This window comes from Microplitis demolitor, chromosome 9, assembly GCF_026212275.2.
Source record: "Microplitis demolitor isolate Queensland-Clemson2020A chromosome 9, iyMicDemo2.1a, whole genome shotgun sequence".
Taxonomy (NCBI): Eukaryota; Metazoa; Arthropoda; class Insecta; order Hymenoptera; family Braconidae; genus Microplitis; species Microplitis demolitor.
Window position 1 is genome coordinate 15,605,393 of NC_068553.1, and position 16,332 is coordinate 15,621,724.

The 16,332-nt window shown below is 28.5% G+C and overlaps 2 protein-coding genes across 3 annotated transcripts; both read left to right on the plus strand.

Annotated features, from left to right (window-relative positions):
* Positions 1-1,048: 1,048 nt before the first annotated feature.
* On the plus strand, positions 1,049-8,459 carry LOC103573647 (lysosomal alpha-mannosidase). The gene is made up of 10 exons (XM_014444705.2): positions 1,049-1,153; positions 1,244-1,346; positions 3,524-3,605; positions 3,687-3,872; positions 4,073-4,278; positions 5,388-5,524; positions 5,654-5,787; positions 6,172-7,831; positions 7,957-8,106; positions 8,180-8,459. The coding sequence occupies exons 1-10, from the start codon at positions 1,049-1,051 to the stop codon at positions 8,393-8,395; spliced, it is 2,979 nt and encodes a 992-aa protein (XP_014300191.2). The 3' UTR covers positions 8,396-8,459.
* A 1,333-nt stretch (positions 8,460-9,792) lies between these two features.
* On the plus strand, positions 9,793-16,214 carry LOC103573597 (lysosomal alpha-mannosidase). Of its 2 annotated transcripts, none has more exons than XM_008552746.2 (10): positions 9,793-9,955; positions 10,028-10,130; positions 11,104-11,185; positions 11,253-11,438; positions 12,226-12,431; positions 12,564-12,700; positions 13,192-13,325; positions 13,866-15,525; positions 15,652-15,801; positions 15,871-16,214. In XM_008552746.2, exons 1-10 carry the CDS (start codon positions 9,839-9,841, stop codon positions 16,108-16,110), a joined length of 3,015 nt encoding a protein of 1,004 aa, XP_008550968.1. In that variant the 5' UTR covers positions 9,793-9,838; the 3' UTR covers positions 16,111-16,214. The 2 variants fall into 2 exon arrangements, with proteins under 2 accessions (XP_008550968.1, XP_008550967.1); XM_008552745.2 differs by lacking the exon at positions 13,192-13,325 and adding an exon at positions 12,886-13,022 and having other exon boundaries at positions 15,871-16,213.
* Positions 16,215-16,332: the final 118 nt, after the last annotated feature.

Below are 16,332 nucleotides of genomic sequence, written 5' to 3' on the forward strand. Positions count from 1 at the left end.
TTTAAGCAAGTAATAATAAATAATGAAAAAAGCGCGATTTATTTTCGCATAAAATCATTAAAATTATTTTTATAATTACTCTATGAATATACGCTAATTTTTATTTATGAAAAAAAAAAAATGATTTAAATGTAATGATTTCTTTTTTGTTCATTTATTTATTATGTAAATCCATTTCCTTTTTTATAGACATCCTAAGTATTTAAGAAACGAGATTTTTTTATTACAACCGATTGTTTAATAAATTCTGCATATAATTGGAAATTTGATGTATCGTATTTTGAAAACTAGGATAACAAATTACAGTTGAACCTCTTTATAGGACTCTCCCCCTAAAATTGTTTGTTAAAAATTGTCTGGAACGCTTCTCATCTTATAGCGAGGTTAAGACACAAAACGCTTCCAAAAATAGTAGTGGGGAATCCGAATTCTAGGAATTGTTTCCCCTACGATCTAGACGGTCTTATAATGAGGTTAGAGAGAAGAAAGAAATTTAAATATTGATCCATATTCTTATTGGGTCCATAAAATAATTTGAATAATGCTGTTAAGCAAGAAAATATGTGTGTTTTTACACACGGGACTATTACACACGTGAAGCGTTCACACTTTTCCGTATTTTGGGAAAGGAAAACTCGGATAAGAGGGGGATTGAAAAGAGTAGAGATAAGGAAGGAACCTTCTTTATGGAACCTTCTTTAAGTCTATAAATAAATTGAAAAAAATATGGATAAACCAAACTAGGACAAGTTCAAAAAGCGCTTATTATTTTCTTAGCGTTTATACTGACACCGAATGAAAAGTTTGATTTGATCGAAATCAATGGTAAGAAAATTATTTCATAGAAAGTTTCTAAGCATGCAGTTTATCAGATAATCGAGAAAATCCCAAAACGAATTTCAATTTTCCAAGTGGATGCGCGCGCAGTTTGGCTTGCGCATTATAATCAGCCGAAAAAATTATCTTGCCATCGATTTTAATTAGCGATCGTTACTTTTTGGATCTTCTCGGCCGAATTATTCAGTAGAATAAACGTCTTGAGCGAATCATGTTCAAACCGACTTTATCTCTGTTGTTATTATTCTTAAGCATATTAGTATGTTTTGCTGAAATCGAACGTGACTCCTCAGAAAAAAAAACTTGTGGATATGAGGTAAATAATGTTAAATGGCTATTATCAAATAATATATATCTATATATATATATATATATATTGAAATAATAATTATTAAACTTTTTACAGTCTTGTCCGAAAATAGATCCGAACAAACTAAATGTTCATTTAGTACCACATACACACAGCGATCCTGGTTGGTTAAAAACAATCGATCAATATTATTATGGAAGTAAGAAAAATAAAAAACTATATATTTTATATTTTAAATATTTCACTATACACTGGGAAAAAATACTTTTATTAAGAACATTTACTTGTTTCAAGAACATATATTCTTGATAATTTTCAAGAATATATAAATTTGTCTCAAGAATTCGTAGAATTGAAGGAAATAATTTTTATTTAATTCAAGTAAAGCTATTTTTTTGTTTACTCATAATATAATATCAAATTCATATAATAACAAAAATAAATTTGATGCTCTTTTCTCAAGAAATTGATAATCAATAATAATAAAATAAATATTTTGAACGGATTTTTGAACCAAGAAATTCTTGTTTGGAAAATGGTATTATTTTTCCTCAGTGTATAGAACAATTTTTCGCAGTAATGATTAATTTTCAATCATTTTGTTATTACAACTATATGATGTTCCGTAAAAGATTAAGGAGGTTGGCATTTTTCTGCATTTGAATAGACGAACAGAGCGACCTTTAGTGCAGCAAATGAAGGCTTTGTTCAAAAAATTTTCGCAAACAAATGAAAATTTCTTAACAATTGAACTGCCGATCGCTAGATTACGCGAAAAAAAATTTACAGTAACAATTACAATATGATATTAGGATAGATCCCATAACGTATGGTAACCAGTTTTTTTGAGATATCGATTATAGGAACAGCATCCGTACAAATTATGGTATAACCATTCGCATTTATATAGTTTTCATTCCTATTATATATAAGAATAGTTCCTATGAAATAAGGTATAATAGGTTATCATAATTTTCTATTCGGGTATAGAATAGGTATACAAAAAATAATTGTTTTCTTTTTTGTTTTTGTTTTTCTTTTTTTAATATTTTAATTGTTTTCTAAGAAAACAATTTATTATAAATAAAAAACCGGGCACGACAAAATTTTTTTTTAACTTTAAAAAAATAAAAAAAAACGAAAGTGGGTTATAAAAAATTAAAAAAAAAAAACAAAGTTTTTTTTTGTCTTAAAGGAGAGAGATTTTCTTAACATAATATTTCATCTGTTTAAATATTGTATTAAAAAAATCTGCCTCCAAAATTTATTATCGACGATCAATTAAAAGATATCATAAAAGTTTGTTTTTTAATATTTTAAGGCAGACTTTTGTTTTTGTTAATTTTTTTAGAATTTAAAATAAATTTTGTCACATTCAAGCTTTCGTTCATAACAAATTGTTTTTTATAAAAACAATTAAAATATAAAGAAAACAAAATTTTTTTTTTGGTATCTTTTAAATAATGGTTATAATAATAAATTTTAAAGAAAAAAGATTTTTTTGACATAATATTTAGACAGTTGAAAAACAATGAAATTAATTTAAAACAACTAAAAAAGTTTTTGTAAGTTCTGAATAATCTGATTGTTAACAAATGTGTTAAAAACATGTTAATTAATCATTTTTAAAGGTTTTATTATGACAAGAATAGAAAAAGAACCAAAGTTTTTTTACTTTAGTAACGTAGCCTTGATATATTCATAGATTTATATATGTACTTAAAACTTCCAAAAATAAAATGAGCTTTAGTGCTTTTTCTCTAGTTAATCGATCTTTTTTAAATATCTAAATTTAGAGAAAAATACTCAATTAACAATGATCTCAATTGATAAAAAATGGATGAAAATATTCTTTTCAGAATAGAAAGTGTTCTTTGAAGTATCTAATTCAATATTTATTTACTATCCATAAATTATATAATGTAATTAATAATCTATCCTAAAAAGTTAACATTATGTTACTGCTGATAACCCTCATGGCAACGGTTGCTATGGAGACTGTTGTCATAGCAACGTTTACTAAGGAGACTACTGTCATAGCAACGGTTGCCATGGAGATTGTTACCATAGCAACGGTTGCTATGGAGATTGTTGCCCTAGCAACGGTTGCTAAGGAGACTACTGTCATGGCTACGGTTGCTATGGGGATGGTTGGTCATATTAGCAGCTAATAGGGGCAATAGGCATCCATTATGAATATTTTTAATAACGACTTTCATAAAGAGAGCGTGCAAGGTAGTTATCCAAACATTACAAGAGGTGAGAAATAATGGGCGCGCGTCAGCACGCAAAAGCCTTCTAGTAATATAAAATAGTTAGTAATATATTCTAGTAATATACAGTGATAATAAATAAATAACTAAATTTTATTTTAAGGCAAATCCTACATTTTCAAAGCAGGAGTACAGTATATTATTGATGATGTTATTCAAGCTTTAAAACGTGATCCTGCTCGGAGGTAAACATCTATTTCTTTATATTAAGTTATAGAACTATTGCTTTCTTGATGATCATTAAATTTTTTCTTCTTTATTTTTAGATTTGTGTATGTTGAAACTTCATTTTTGTGGAAGTGGTGGCAGCGTCAAGATGATAAAACCAAAGAAGAAGTTAGATCACTTGTAAATGAAGGTCGTTTAGAAATTATTGGAGGAGCATGGAGTATGAATGACGAAGCCACAACATATTATCAATCAATTATTGATCAATCCACTTTGGGATTTAGGTCATTATTTAATTTACTTTTTTTAAGTCTTTTTATTAACGCAGAAAAAAAAATCCTGATTAAAAGTTAATATTCTTGATTCAAAAAATTATTTAATCGACAAATTCTTTTGGCTCATGAAAATCTTTACTTTTATATTATCTTGATAGTTTATATTAATTACTAATTTTTTTTGTTGTTTGTAAAATTATTTGATCTAGACGTTTGGATGATATGTTTGGCGAATGTGCTCGTCCTAAAATCGGTTGGCAAATTGATCCCTTTGGTCATTCTCGTGAACAAGCTTCTTTGTTTACTCAATTTGGGTTTGATGGAATGTTTTTCGGTCGTTTAGATTATCAAGATAAAAATAATCGTTTACTCAATAAAACTGCTGAGTTTATTTGGAAAGGCAGCTCGAGTTTAGGTAATTATTAACATAATTTTTCACTCATTATGTCATTATCACTAAGAGTTTGACTAATATAACACACGGAGAAAAATGCAGGTCAAAATTAAATAATAATTACAATCACAATGAAAAATTTGCTATCTCAAATAAAAAATTACAATCCATAAAAAAAATTACGATTTGTTGAAAATTAATATTTTATTTAAATTATTACTTTCTAGATTGTAATTTTCACTTATCATAATAATTACAATAAAGCTTCGTTAAATTTCCGCTTGGAAAAAATAAATATTTACTTACACTGTGAAAAATTTCCAACAAATTTTACTATGGGTGCATTGTAACACCGGACCATAAGAAAACTGGCACAAAATTTACAAGTGTCCCATAGTAAACGAATGCGCAGACGACACGATTGGGACCTATGCGCATACGTTTACTATGGGACGTCTGTAAATTTTGTACCAGTTTTCTTATGATCCGGGGTTACAATGCACCTATAGTAAAATTTAATGGGAATTTTTCACAGTGTACTCATATAAAAATAGTTAAATCTGACAAAAAGTAGAAATTGTTATTAGAATTATTAAAAGTTAGCACATTAGTCGGAATTTTTGTTTCGTAGTTGATAAATATTACATCTCTAATGTAATTCTACGTAGGTACTGTACATTTTAGAATGTCGGTAAGACAAATTGCTACTCCGGAAGATAAAATTACTATTTGAGATTGTAAAAATTACTATCAGAATTGTAAAAATTACTCGGCAGAATACATCTTTCACAAAGCGCGTTAACTAATATTTACTAAGTTCAATAGTCAAAATTATTGGTACATTATAATTTTTATTCGTCGCTAGTAAATTTTATTTTAAATGCAGTAATTTTTATAATCAACAGAAATAATTATTCTAAATAATATGTTGTAATTTTTACTTTGAGTTTTGTACAAGTTTTGATTTTTTTCAACAATTCCAGATTGCTTCTCAGATTGTAATTTTTTTTTTTAAATTCAGTGAAAATTACTTAATTTTTTCTCCGTGTAAATGTTACGCTATCTATCAATGAATATTTATTGATAATATAAAGAAATGTGTATATCATTTATTGACTTCAATATTTTAGGGGATAAAGCTGATTTATTTACGGTAATTTTGTTCAATGGCTACTTAGCTCCTCCGGGATTTTGTTTTGATATACTGTGTTTAGATGATCCTATTATCGATGACCCGGAAAGCCCAGAAAATAATGTTGAAGCTAAGGTATTTATTTATTTTATTTATAATTAATAAATGCAAGTATATAACAATATACATTAGTATATAAATAAACTATAATATATCGAATCTATGAATTTGTCTAAAGTATATACAATAAAAATCTGTTAACAGATAGCTGATTTTGTTAATTATTGCCAAGAACAAGCAAAATATTATAATACAAATAATATAATTCTGACAATGGGCGAAGATTTTAGTTATCAGAATGCAAATATGTGGTTTTTAAATATGGATAAGCTTATTAGGTAAGAAAAATATTTAAGACAAGAAACCTGCTACGAAAATAAACATCAATATATACGATACAGGCGAATTCTGTAGAGTTATATATATTTATATACATATCTATAGATTTTGAAATCTAAATCCTGAATGTTGAAATCATATCTCACCAACAATAGAGTTTTGAAAAAAAAGTACAATCATATATTTAAGAAGAAATTTTAAACCCCTACAAAAAATATTCCTTGCACTTTTTCGGATAATGAAATAATTACAGAAATATTTACGAAAAATCACAGACTTTTTTTTCATAACTTTTGAATTTCAGTTGGAAATTGTTGTACTTTTATTTAAGAAAATAAATATGTATTTATTTGTACAATATTATTACTTTTATGTACTTTTAGATATACAAAAGAAATGTATGGATCTGCAGTCAACGTAATCTACTCAACACCTTCGTGTTACTTAAAATCTCTACATGACGCGCAATTGTCCTGGACAACAAAATCAGATGACTTTTTCCCGTACAGTAGCGATCCTCATGCTTTTTGGACTGGCTATTTCACTTCTCGACCAACATTCAAATTTTTCGAGCGAATGGGCAACAATTTCCTTCAAGTCACTAAACAATTGTCAGTTTTGTCAAAACTAATGGACAGCCAAGGTTTGACTCATTTCAAAGAAGCGATGGGTGTCGTGCAGCATCATGATGCCATAACAGGAACAGCAAAACAACACGTAAATGACGACTACGAGAGACGTTTGTATGACGGTTTTATGTATGGCACAAATATCGTGTCCGATGCTCTGTCAAAAATGTTAAGAATAGATCCTCAAGCTCCGGAAATTGAATTCAAATCATGTTTACTATTGAACATTAGTTCCTGCGTCTTTAGTGAAACATCAGGAAACTTGGTCCTTACGTTATACAACCCAACAAGTCAACCCATGTCAACATACGTCCGAATACCCGTCAATGGAAACGCTTATAATGTGAAAGCTTATACTGGTGATGAAATAGTAACACAATTATTACCAATTCCAGAATTTGTACGTCAGATACCAGGAAGAATAAGCAATTCAACAAGCGAATTAGTATTTCGTGCTATTGATATCCCTGCTTTGGGTTATCAATCGTTCTATATTACAGAATTATCATCGAATACAGTTGAAGAAATCAGTGCAGCATCGGAGTCATCAATTGGTAATGATTTATACGACGTCAGTGTTAACGAACTCGGTAATGTTGTTATAGAATGGAAAAATATGAATTTACAAGTTACCCAATCATTCCATTATTACGAGGGCATGGAAGGAAATAATACTGAATTTAATTATCGCGCGTCAGGAGCTTATATTTTCCGTCCAAAAGAATCAAGGATTCATGATTTTTCATACTCAGGAAATCACAAATTTTACACTGGACCTGTAGTCAATGAGTTGCATATAACAATCAACGATTTCATAGGACAAATAGTACGTGTTTATAATTTAGAAAATAAAATTGATTTTGACTGGGTAGTAGGGCCTATTCCTATTGATGATAATGTTGGAAAAGAAGTAATTACTAAATATACAAGTAATCTTAGTTCGAAAAAGACATTTTATACTGACAGCAATGGTCGACAAATGATGAAACGTGTGCGAAATTATCGTCCCACTTGGGATGTTAGTTTAGAAGAACCAATTGCTGGTAACTATTATCCAGTTACTACTAAAATTTATTTGGAAGACGAGGAACAAAAAATACGAATGAGTATTTTGAATGATCGGGCTCAAGGAGGTACAAGTATGATTGATGGCGAATTGGAAGTAATGTTACACCGAAGATTACTAAATGACGATGCTTTTGGAGTCGGCGAAGCTCTAAATGAAACAGCTTTTGGTTACGGACTCGTTGCCAAAGGCACACATTCACTTCTTGCCAGCAGTCTTGAAGATTTATCAACAGTTGCATTGGCTGAAAAATCAGAAGCTGTTGCTTTGGCATTAAGACCCTGGTATTTGTTTTCTCCCTTCGCGAATCTATCGTTTAATCAATGGAATAGCTATTACTCTATGCAGGTGAGCTATAAATTAATTTCTTCTTCAAACATTTTTGCCCTCAATTTGGAAAAAAAATTTTAATGAAAAATTGAAAGAATTATTCTTTATAATTATTCTGATACAAATTTTTATTTATTTAATAGGGAAGCAGCTTGCGGAATAAGATACCAGAAAATCTTCAAATTCTAACTCTTGAACCGTGGAAAGATAATACAATTTTATTGAGACTTGAACATTTGTTTGAAAAAAACGAAGCTGGAGCTTTATCACAAAGCGTTACTATTGATCTTGCGGTTTGTTGAATTATTTTAGTGTTTAATTTTTTATTTATTCATTCATTTATTATAATATTTGTTATGTATTTAGGATCTTTTTGCAAACCTTGAAATAGTTTCGGTAAAAGAAACTAGTCTTGGTGGAAATCAACCGATTGAAGAAGTAAATCGACTGCAGTGGAAATCAAATGAAGTTGATGATCAATCATACGATTCTAATCGTGTGATTGAATCAGAAGATGGCGGTTTTGAAGTTACTTTAAATGCCACGGAAATACGTACTTTTATTTTGTATGTTAAGTTCTAATCAGATAAGTGAACATAAATTTATACACCGATGAAATTTAATAAAATACTAATGATACGAAATATGACAATATTTTGTACACTATGAAACTTCATTGTAGAAAAATTAATTGGAAATAAATCATTATTAAAACTGATAAAGTAATAAAAGCTTAAATAAATGTCTCTGCATATATTTTTTCAACGATTACCTATTAAACGGAATTCTTCTTTACAGCAAGCACTTTAATGGACCTAATAATCATCGTAAACCGCTTAAGGGGGGGAAAGAGGTCTGAGATACAAAAAAAAAGAGGATGTTTTTGTGTTTTTCTTTATCAGAGTACCTTCTTTGCTAAAATTCTTAAAATTAGTGACATTATTAAGCTTCATTTCAAGAACATTCTGATAAATTTTCATAAAAAAATATTAAAAAATAAGCCAGTGGTAGTGGGGAGAGACGAGTCACCTTAAAAAAAAGTCTCTATGCGGTAGACAGGATAACTCATGACTGCTTCATCTGAAATAAAAAACCTAAAAAGATTTGTTTAGTACATGAGTTTGATGAATTTGAACGAAGGAATAAACAAAATATTCATTTTTGAATCTTTGGTAAAGGTACAATAAAAAAATTCTGATTTTTACCAAAAATTGCTCTTTTTTTTTAATTAAAAAATAAGTAGTTATTGAAAAAAAAATCCTTCGTTCAAATCCATCAAACTTATGCACTAAAGAAATCTTTTTGGTTTTTTGATTTCAGATTAAGCAGTCATGAGTTATCCTGCCTACCGCATGGAGAATTTTTTTTAAATCACTCGTCTCTCCCCACTACCACTGGCTTATTTTAAAATATTTTTTTATGAAAATTTAGCAGAATATTCTTGAAACGATGCTTAAGAATGTCACAAATTTTAAAAATTTTAATAAAGAACATACTCTGAAAAATCAACTTTTAATAAAATTCTTAAATTCTTATTTGAGACTGTAATTTTTCCTGTTTTCTTTTTTCCATGAGGCAAAAAAAAATTAACGTTACTGTACTACAATGAATTTTTTTTTTCTAATTATAATTGAATAATAAACAAAAATAAAATATTTCGAAAAACTTCTATTAGAATATTTAAAAAATTAATCTTAATAAAAATAAAAAAAATTTACGAAATAATAAATTTTGTTTAAAAAAAAATCTAAATTCCAATTATTGTAAAAAATCATTATAAATTAACAATTTTTTTCATTTATTAATATATTTTTTTAATCTCTTTATCGGTCATTAATACACACTGCAGTCAAAGATTGTAGATTTTATTACTGTGTGTGTATACATTTTTACTAACAGGGACATAAAATAAACATAGTATTAGTAAGCGTATATAAGTTCAAAAGGCTGTTATTATCTCATTAGTATTTATGCTAACGCTCACGAAAGAATTCCCTTCAGTAATATAAGCGTCCTCAGCGAATCATGTTCAAACGCGTTTTGTCTATACTATTATTATTTTTATGCTCATTCTTATGTTTTGCCGGAATTGTACGCGACTTTTCAGAAGAAAAAACTTCAAAAAAAACTTGTGGATATGAGGTAAATATTTTTATCAAATATTATTAAATAACACGTATTAAATAATAGTAATAATTGTTCAATTTTTTCTAGTCATGTCCAAAAATAGATCCGAAAAAATTAAATGTTCATTTGGTACCACATACACATGACGATGTTGGCTGGTTAAAAACAGTAGATCAATATTATTATGGAAGTAAGAATAATAAAAATTATTTTTTTTTTTTTTTTAATTTGAAATATTTCATTATATGAAAAAAATTTTTTAATTATTTAATTATGACTTTTATGTAAAAAAATTAACTCTCAATGATTACACTTCCGGCGCGAATCATAAAGGTCACATTCTATGAGATCCCCTTTGATCAGCTGTAAAAATCAAACTAATATATATTTCAATAAAAAATATTATGATATTTTTATGATAAATTTTTCGTTTAGATCACAAAAAAAAAAAAAAAAAGAAAAAATTACTTTTTCCATAAAAATTTGAAAACTTTTTTAATTTTTGATAATTTTTACTAAATTTTCAGACAAATTAATAGAAAATAAATGTACTACGATATAAAATTGATAAAAAAAATTTGAAATTTTAAAAAGTACATTTATTTTAATAAAAAAAAATTCAAAAAAATTTTTTTTTCAATTTCACAGTTTATCAAAAAAAAGTGTAATTAGTTTTTAGTAATTATCTTTGTAAATATTGAGTTATTTTCAAAATTGTAAGAAACCTTTTTTATAGGGCTTTAAATTTTCTACAAAAAAGGTATCTTGTACTTTTTTTGAAAACTGAATAGTTATCGAGATATATTAAGATTAAAATTCTCAAAAAGTAAACCTAGAAATTTTGAGCTTAAAATTGAGTTTTGGATACTAAGTGACCGCTAAATGTTACTGATCTTTCATATCTTATTAATATATATAGGTCTAAAAAATTTTTGTTGCTATATGATGGTAAAAATATTAAAAGAATAAATAATAGCAAACCACTAGTTATATTAATTTTTTGATGTAATTTTCATAAGTCTACGCGCGCTTCAATTAAAGTTATAGTTTACTATCTTGACGAAAAGTCATTAGCTAATTTTCCGATAAATTGAATATGTAAATAATAAATAATAATTACCATACTAAGTTGTAATAAATGAATAATTTAATTTAATTTAAAGGTAGAACCTTAACTCAAAAAGCAGGAGTGCAGTATATTATTGATACTGTCATTGAAGCTTTAAGACATGATCCTGCTCGGAAGTAAATATCTATTCGCTCATATTAAGTGATAGAACTATTGCTTTATTGATTTTTTGTATGTTTTTAGATTTATTTATGTTGAGACGGCATTTTTGTGGAAGTGGTGGCAGCGTCAAGATGATAAAATCAAAGAAGAAGTTAAATCATTTATAAATGAAGGTCGTTTAGAAATTATTGGAGGAGCATGGAGTATGAATGACGAAGCCACGACGCATTATCATTCAATTATTGATCAATCTACTTGGGGATTTAGGTAATCAATCATTTCTTTTATATCTTTTTCTTCACAATTCACCTGGTTGAAAGATTTGATCTGTTTCAAATCAAATAAAAATTTTAAGTTACTTCTATTCAATTTTACTTTTTATTTGTATTCAATTAACATGTGAAATTTGATAAAGTTTTGCTCGTATTTCTTGTTTTGACTACTTTCAGACTTTTTTTCAAAAATTTTTAGTCTAGTTTTGATCGCCTTTAGATCAAAATCAGACTTTTTCTATCTATTACTTTTGATCTGTTTTTGGACGTCGTTAGATCAACAGCTTGAAATTTTAATAAAAATTCAAAGACAGATCAATTGATTCAAAAAGAAACAAGTTAGTCCAAATTCAAACACAGTCTAGTTAAACGAAAATCAAATCAAATTTTAGTCTAACTAAACTGTACTTAAACTAGGTGATCTGTCTTTGAATTTTTATAGAAATTTTAAGATACTTTTAATCTAAAGACGATCAAAAACAGACTAAATATAATAGACAGAAAGTCTGATTTTGGTCTGGATAAAAACAAAAGAAGGCAAAATATTTTGAGAAAAAAATGTGATTTTGATCTCGAGGCAACCAGAAAAAAAACTAAAAATGATTGAAAACAAATCTGAAAATAATCTCAATAACGAACAGTAATTGAATACAGCTGAAAAGTAAAATTGAATAAGTAACTTAAAATTTTTATTTGATTCAAAACAGATCAAATTTTTCGGCCCAAGTTGATATTAATTATTTAATTTTTTGAACATCTGTAAAATTTTTAATTTTATTTAGACGTTTGAATGACACATTTGGTGAATGTGCTCGTCCTAAAATCGGTTGGCAAATTGACCCCTTTGGTCATTCTCGAGAACAAGCTTCATTATTCGCCCAATTTGGGTTCGATGGAATGTTCTTCGGTCGTTTAGATTATCAAGATAAAGCGAAACGTTTGAAAGATAAAACTGCTGAGTTTCTCTGGAAAGCTAGCTCGAGTTTAGGTAATTATTAACATAATTTTTTACTCATTATCAGTAAGTTTGACTAATATATTAAATGTTACGCTATCTGTAACTAAATTTACAAAAGAAATGTTATCTAATATTTATTTTTTATTTAATGTTATATTTCAGGGGAAAAGGCTAATTTGTTTTCGATAGCTTTGTTCAATAATTATTCACCTCCTCCGGGATTTTGTTTTGATATACTTTGTTCAGACGATCCACTTATCGATGACCCGGAAAGTCCAGATAATAACATTGAAGTTAAGGTATTTATTTTATGTACTATGTATTATTCAGTTGAAGTAATGTAACATTAGTCTGTAAATAAACTCGTTTTTTGAATCTCTGAATGTCTGAAATTGGTACAAAAAAGTTTTGGGCAAATAGCGAAATTTACGGATTGAGAAATAAATAAATTTGAATACTGAAATTTTTTTTTTCTTTTTAACAGATAAAAGAATTTTATAATTATACGATAAACCAACAAGCTAAACATTATCAAACAAATAATATTATTCTTACAATGGGTGGTGATTTTACTTATCAACAATCGGAAATGTACTTCATGAATCTGGACAAATTGATAAGGTACGCGAGATAATATTATTTATATACATCATTACAACTTGGTCAAGGCGGTAGAGAAAGGGGTGGGGGGAGAGATCGAATGATAATTTGAGATTCAAAAAACGAGATTATTGAATTGACCCAATTTCTGATGAGTTTAATTAAAGTTGTTAAAAAAATCTATTAACAGGTAGCTTTATTTTTGGCATATTGCCAGATACAAGCGAAATCTTATAATACAAATAATATAATTCTAACAATGGGTGAAGATTTTAATTACCAGAATGCAAATATGTGGTTTTTAAATTTGGACAAACTTATTAGGTAAGAAAAAAATTTCGAATAGAAAAAAAAGGTCATTTAAATAGATCCGTGCAGAAAAATTTTTCTGTTTTAAATCATTGAAATTTTACCACTATCAAAAAAATCCACGTGGGATTGCATGGGAACCCATAGGAATTCATATAGAAAAGTACGGATTTATGTAAGAAATCATAAGCATTAATATAGGAGTGTATGGATTTATATAAGAATCCATGTAGGAAACTGTGGGTACCTGGATCCCCGTGTAGGAACTTGACAGGAATTTGGATGTATGGATTTCTTTGCGGGAAATTTATATAGGAATCTGGGTTTCTATATAAGTAATTTCTATAGAATCCGGGGTATCTGGATTTCTATGTCTATCGTCTATTAATACGCGAATATGAATAAAAGAACAGATTAATATTCCTATAGGAATTTTCAATTCAAACTGATAACTTTTGAATTTTCGAGGGAAAATCTTGAGCTATATTTGTAAAAATAAATATAATTTTCTAAAATATATATGGACATTATATTATAATTTTTATGTACTTATAGATATACAAATCAAATGTATGGATCAACAGTTAACGTATTCTACTCAACACCTTCGTGTTACATAAAATCCCTAAATGACGCGCAAATGTCCTGGACAACAAAATCAGATGATTTTTTCCCGTACAGTAGCGACCCTCATGCATTTTGGACCGGCTATTTTACTTCTCGACCGACATTGAAATTTTTCGAGCGTATGGGCAACAATTTCCTTCAAGTCACTAAACAATTGTCAGTTTTGTCAAAACTAATGGACAGCAAAGGTTTGATTCATTTCAAAGAAGCGATGGGTGTCATGCAGCATCACGATGCCGTAACAGGAACAGAAAAACAACACGTAGCTGAAGACTACGCGAGACTTTTGTACGCCAGTTTTATGCATGGCACAAATATCGTGTCCGATGCTCTGTCAAAAATGTTAAAAAAAGATCCTCAAGCTCCGGAAGTTGAATTCAAATCATGTTTACTATTGAACATTAGTTCCTGCGTCTTCAGTGAAACATCAGGAAACTTTGTCCTTACGTTATACAACCCAACAAGTCAACCCATGTCAACATACGTCCGAATACCCGTCAATGGAAACGCTTATAATGTGAAAGATTACACTGGTAAGGAAATAGTAACACAATTACTACCGATTCCACAATTCGTACGTCAAACACCAGGAAGAATAAGCAATTCAACAAAAGAATTAGTATTTCGTGCTATTGATACCCCCGCTTTGGGTCATCAATCGTTCTACATTACAAAATTATCATCGAATACAGTTGAAGAAATCAGTCAAGCAGCGATATCATCGATTGGTAATGACTTATACGACGTCAGTGTTAATGAACTCGGTAATGTTGTTATAAAATGGAAAAATATGAATTTACAAGTTACTCAATCATTTCATTATTACGAAGGCATGAAAGGAAATAATACCGCCTTTGCTTATCGCGCGTCAGGAGCTTATATTTTCCGTCCAAACCAATCAAGTATTCATGATTTTTCATACTCAGGAAATCACAAATTTTACACTGGACCTGTAGTCAATGAGTTGCATTTAACAATTAACAATTACGTAAGCCAAATAGTACGCGTTTATAATTCAGAAAAGAAAATTGATTTTGAATGGGTAGTAGGGCCTATTCCTATTGACGATTCTGTTGGAAGAGAAGTAATTACTAAGTATACGAGTAATCTTAATTCGGAAAAAACATTTTATACTGACAGCAATGGTAGAGAAATGCTCAAACGTATAAGAAATTATCGTCCCTCTTGGAATGTGAGTTTAGAAGAACCAATTGCTGGTAACTATTATCCAGTTACTGCTAAAATTTATTTGGAAGACGAGAAACAAAAAATACGAATGAGTATTTTGAATGATCGGGCTCAAGGAGGTACAAGTATGATTGATGGTGAATTGGAAGTAATGTTACACCGAAGATTACTAAATGACGATGCTTTTGGAGTCGGCGAAGCTCTAAATGAAACAGCTTTTGGTTATGGACTCGTGGCCAAAGGTACACATTCACTTCTTGCCAGCAGTCTTGAAGATTTATCAACAGTTGCATTGGCTGAAAAATCAGAAGCTATTGCTTTGGCATTAAGACCCTGGTATTTGTTTTCTCCCCTCGCGAATCTATCGTTTAATCAATGGAATAGCTATTACTCTATGCAGGTGAGCCATAAATTAATTTCTTCTTCAAACACTTTTGCCCTCAATTTGGAAAAAAAAATTTTAATGAAAAATTGAAAGAATTATTCTTTATAATTATTCTGATACAAATTTTTATTTATTTAATAGGGAAGCAGCTTGCGGAATAAGATACCAAAAAATCTTCAAATTCTAACTCTTGAACCGTGGAAAGATAATACAATTTTATTGAGACTTGAACATTTGTTTGAAAAAAACGAAGCAGGAGCTTTATCACAAAGCGTTACTATGAATCTTGCGGTTTGTTAAATAATTTTATTACTTGATTTTCTATTTATTCATTTATTATAATAATTGTTTTGTGTTTAGGATCTTTTTGCAAACCTTGAAATAGTTTCGGTAAAAGAAACTAGTCTTGGTGGAAATCAATGGATTGAAGACATGAATCGGCTGCAGTGGCAAACAGAATCAAATGAAGTTGATGATCAACCATACGATTTTACTCGGGTTGTTAAATTGGAAGATGGTGCCATTGAAGTTACTTTGAATGCTATGGAAATACGTACTTTTATTCTCTACATTAAGAACCGATCAGATAATCAAACATAAAATTATACGCTGATAAAATTTGATTAAAAAATAAACTCAATGTAACGAGTAAATATTTTTCTAAAAAAAATGTAAAAATTTCTTATAGAAACATAAATTTTTTATAGAAACAACTAAATCTAGTGTTTAATTTATTCTAAAAAATTTTTCATTGTTTTTTTTTTTTCAATGCACGTCGATTGAATATGTGCAATTAATTATAAAAAATAATTACATTGTTAG

Bases quoted from the DNA above. Each gene is read 5' to 3' on its own strand.
- LOC103573647 (XM_014444705.2), top strand. From the start codon at position 1,049: ATGTTCAAACCGACTTTATCTCTGTTGTTATTATTCTTAAGCATATTA. The intron at 5,525-5,653 runs GTATTTATTTAT...ATCTGTTAACAG, and splicing joins AAAATAATGTTGAAGCTAAG to ATAGCTGATTTTGTTAATTA. The intron at 8,107-8,179 runs GTTTGTTGAATT...TTATGTATTTAG, and splicing joins GCGTTACTATTGATCTTGCG to GATCTTTTTGCAAACCTTGA.
- LOC103573597 (XM_008552745.2), top strand. From the start codon at position 9,839: ATGTTCAAACGCGTTTTGTCTATACTATTATTATTTTTATGCTCATTC. The intron at 9,956-10,027 runs GTAAATATTTTT...AATTTTTTCTAG, and splicing joins AAAAAACTTGTGGATATGAG to TCATGTCCAAAAATAGATCC. The intron at 11,439-12,225 runs GTAATCAATCAT...AATTTTATTTAG, and splicing joins CAATCTACTTGGGGATTTAG to ACGTTTGAATGACACATTTG.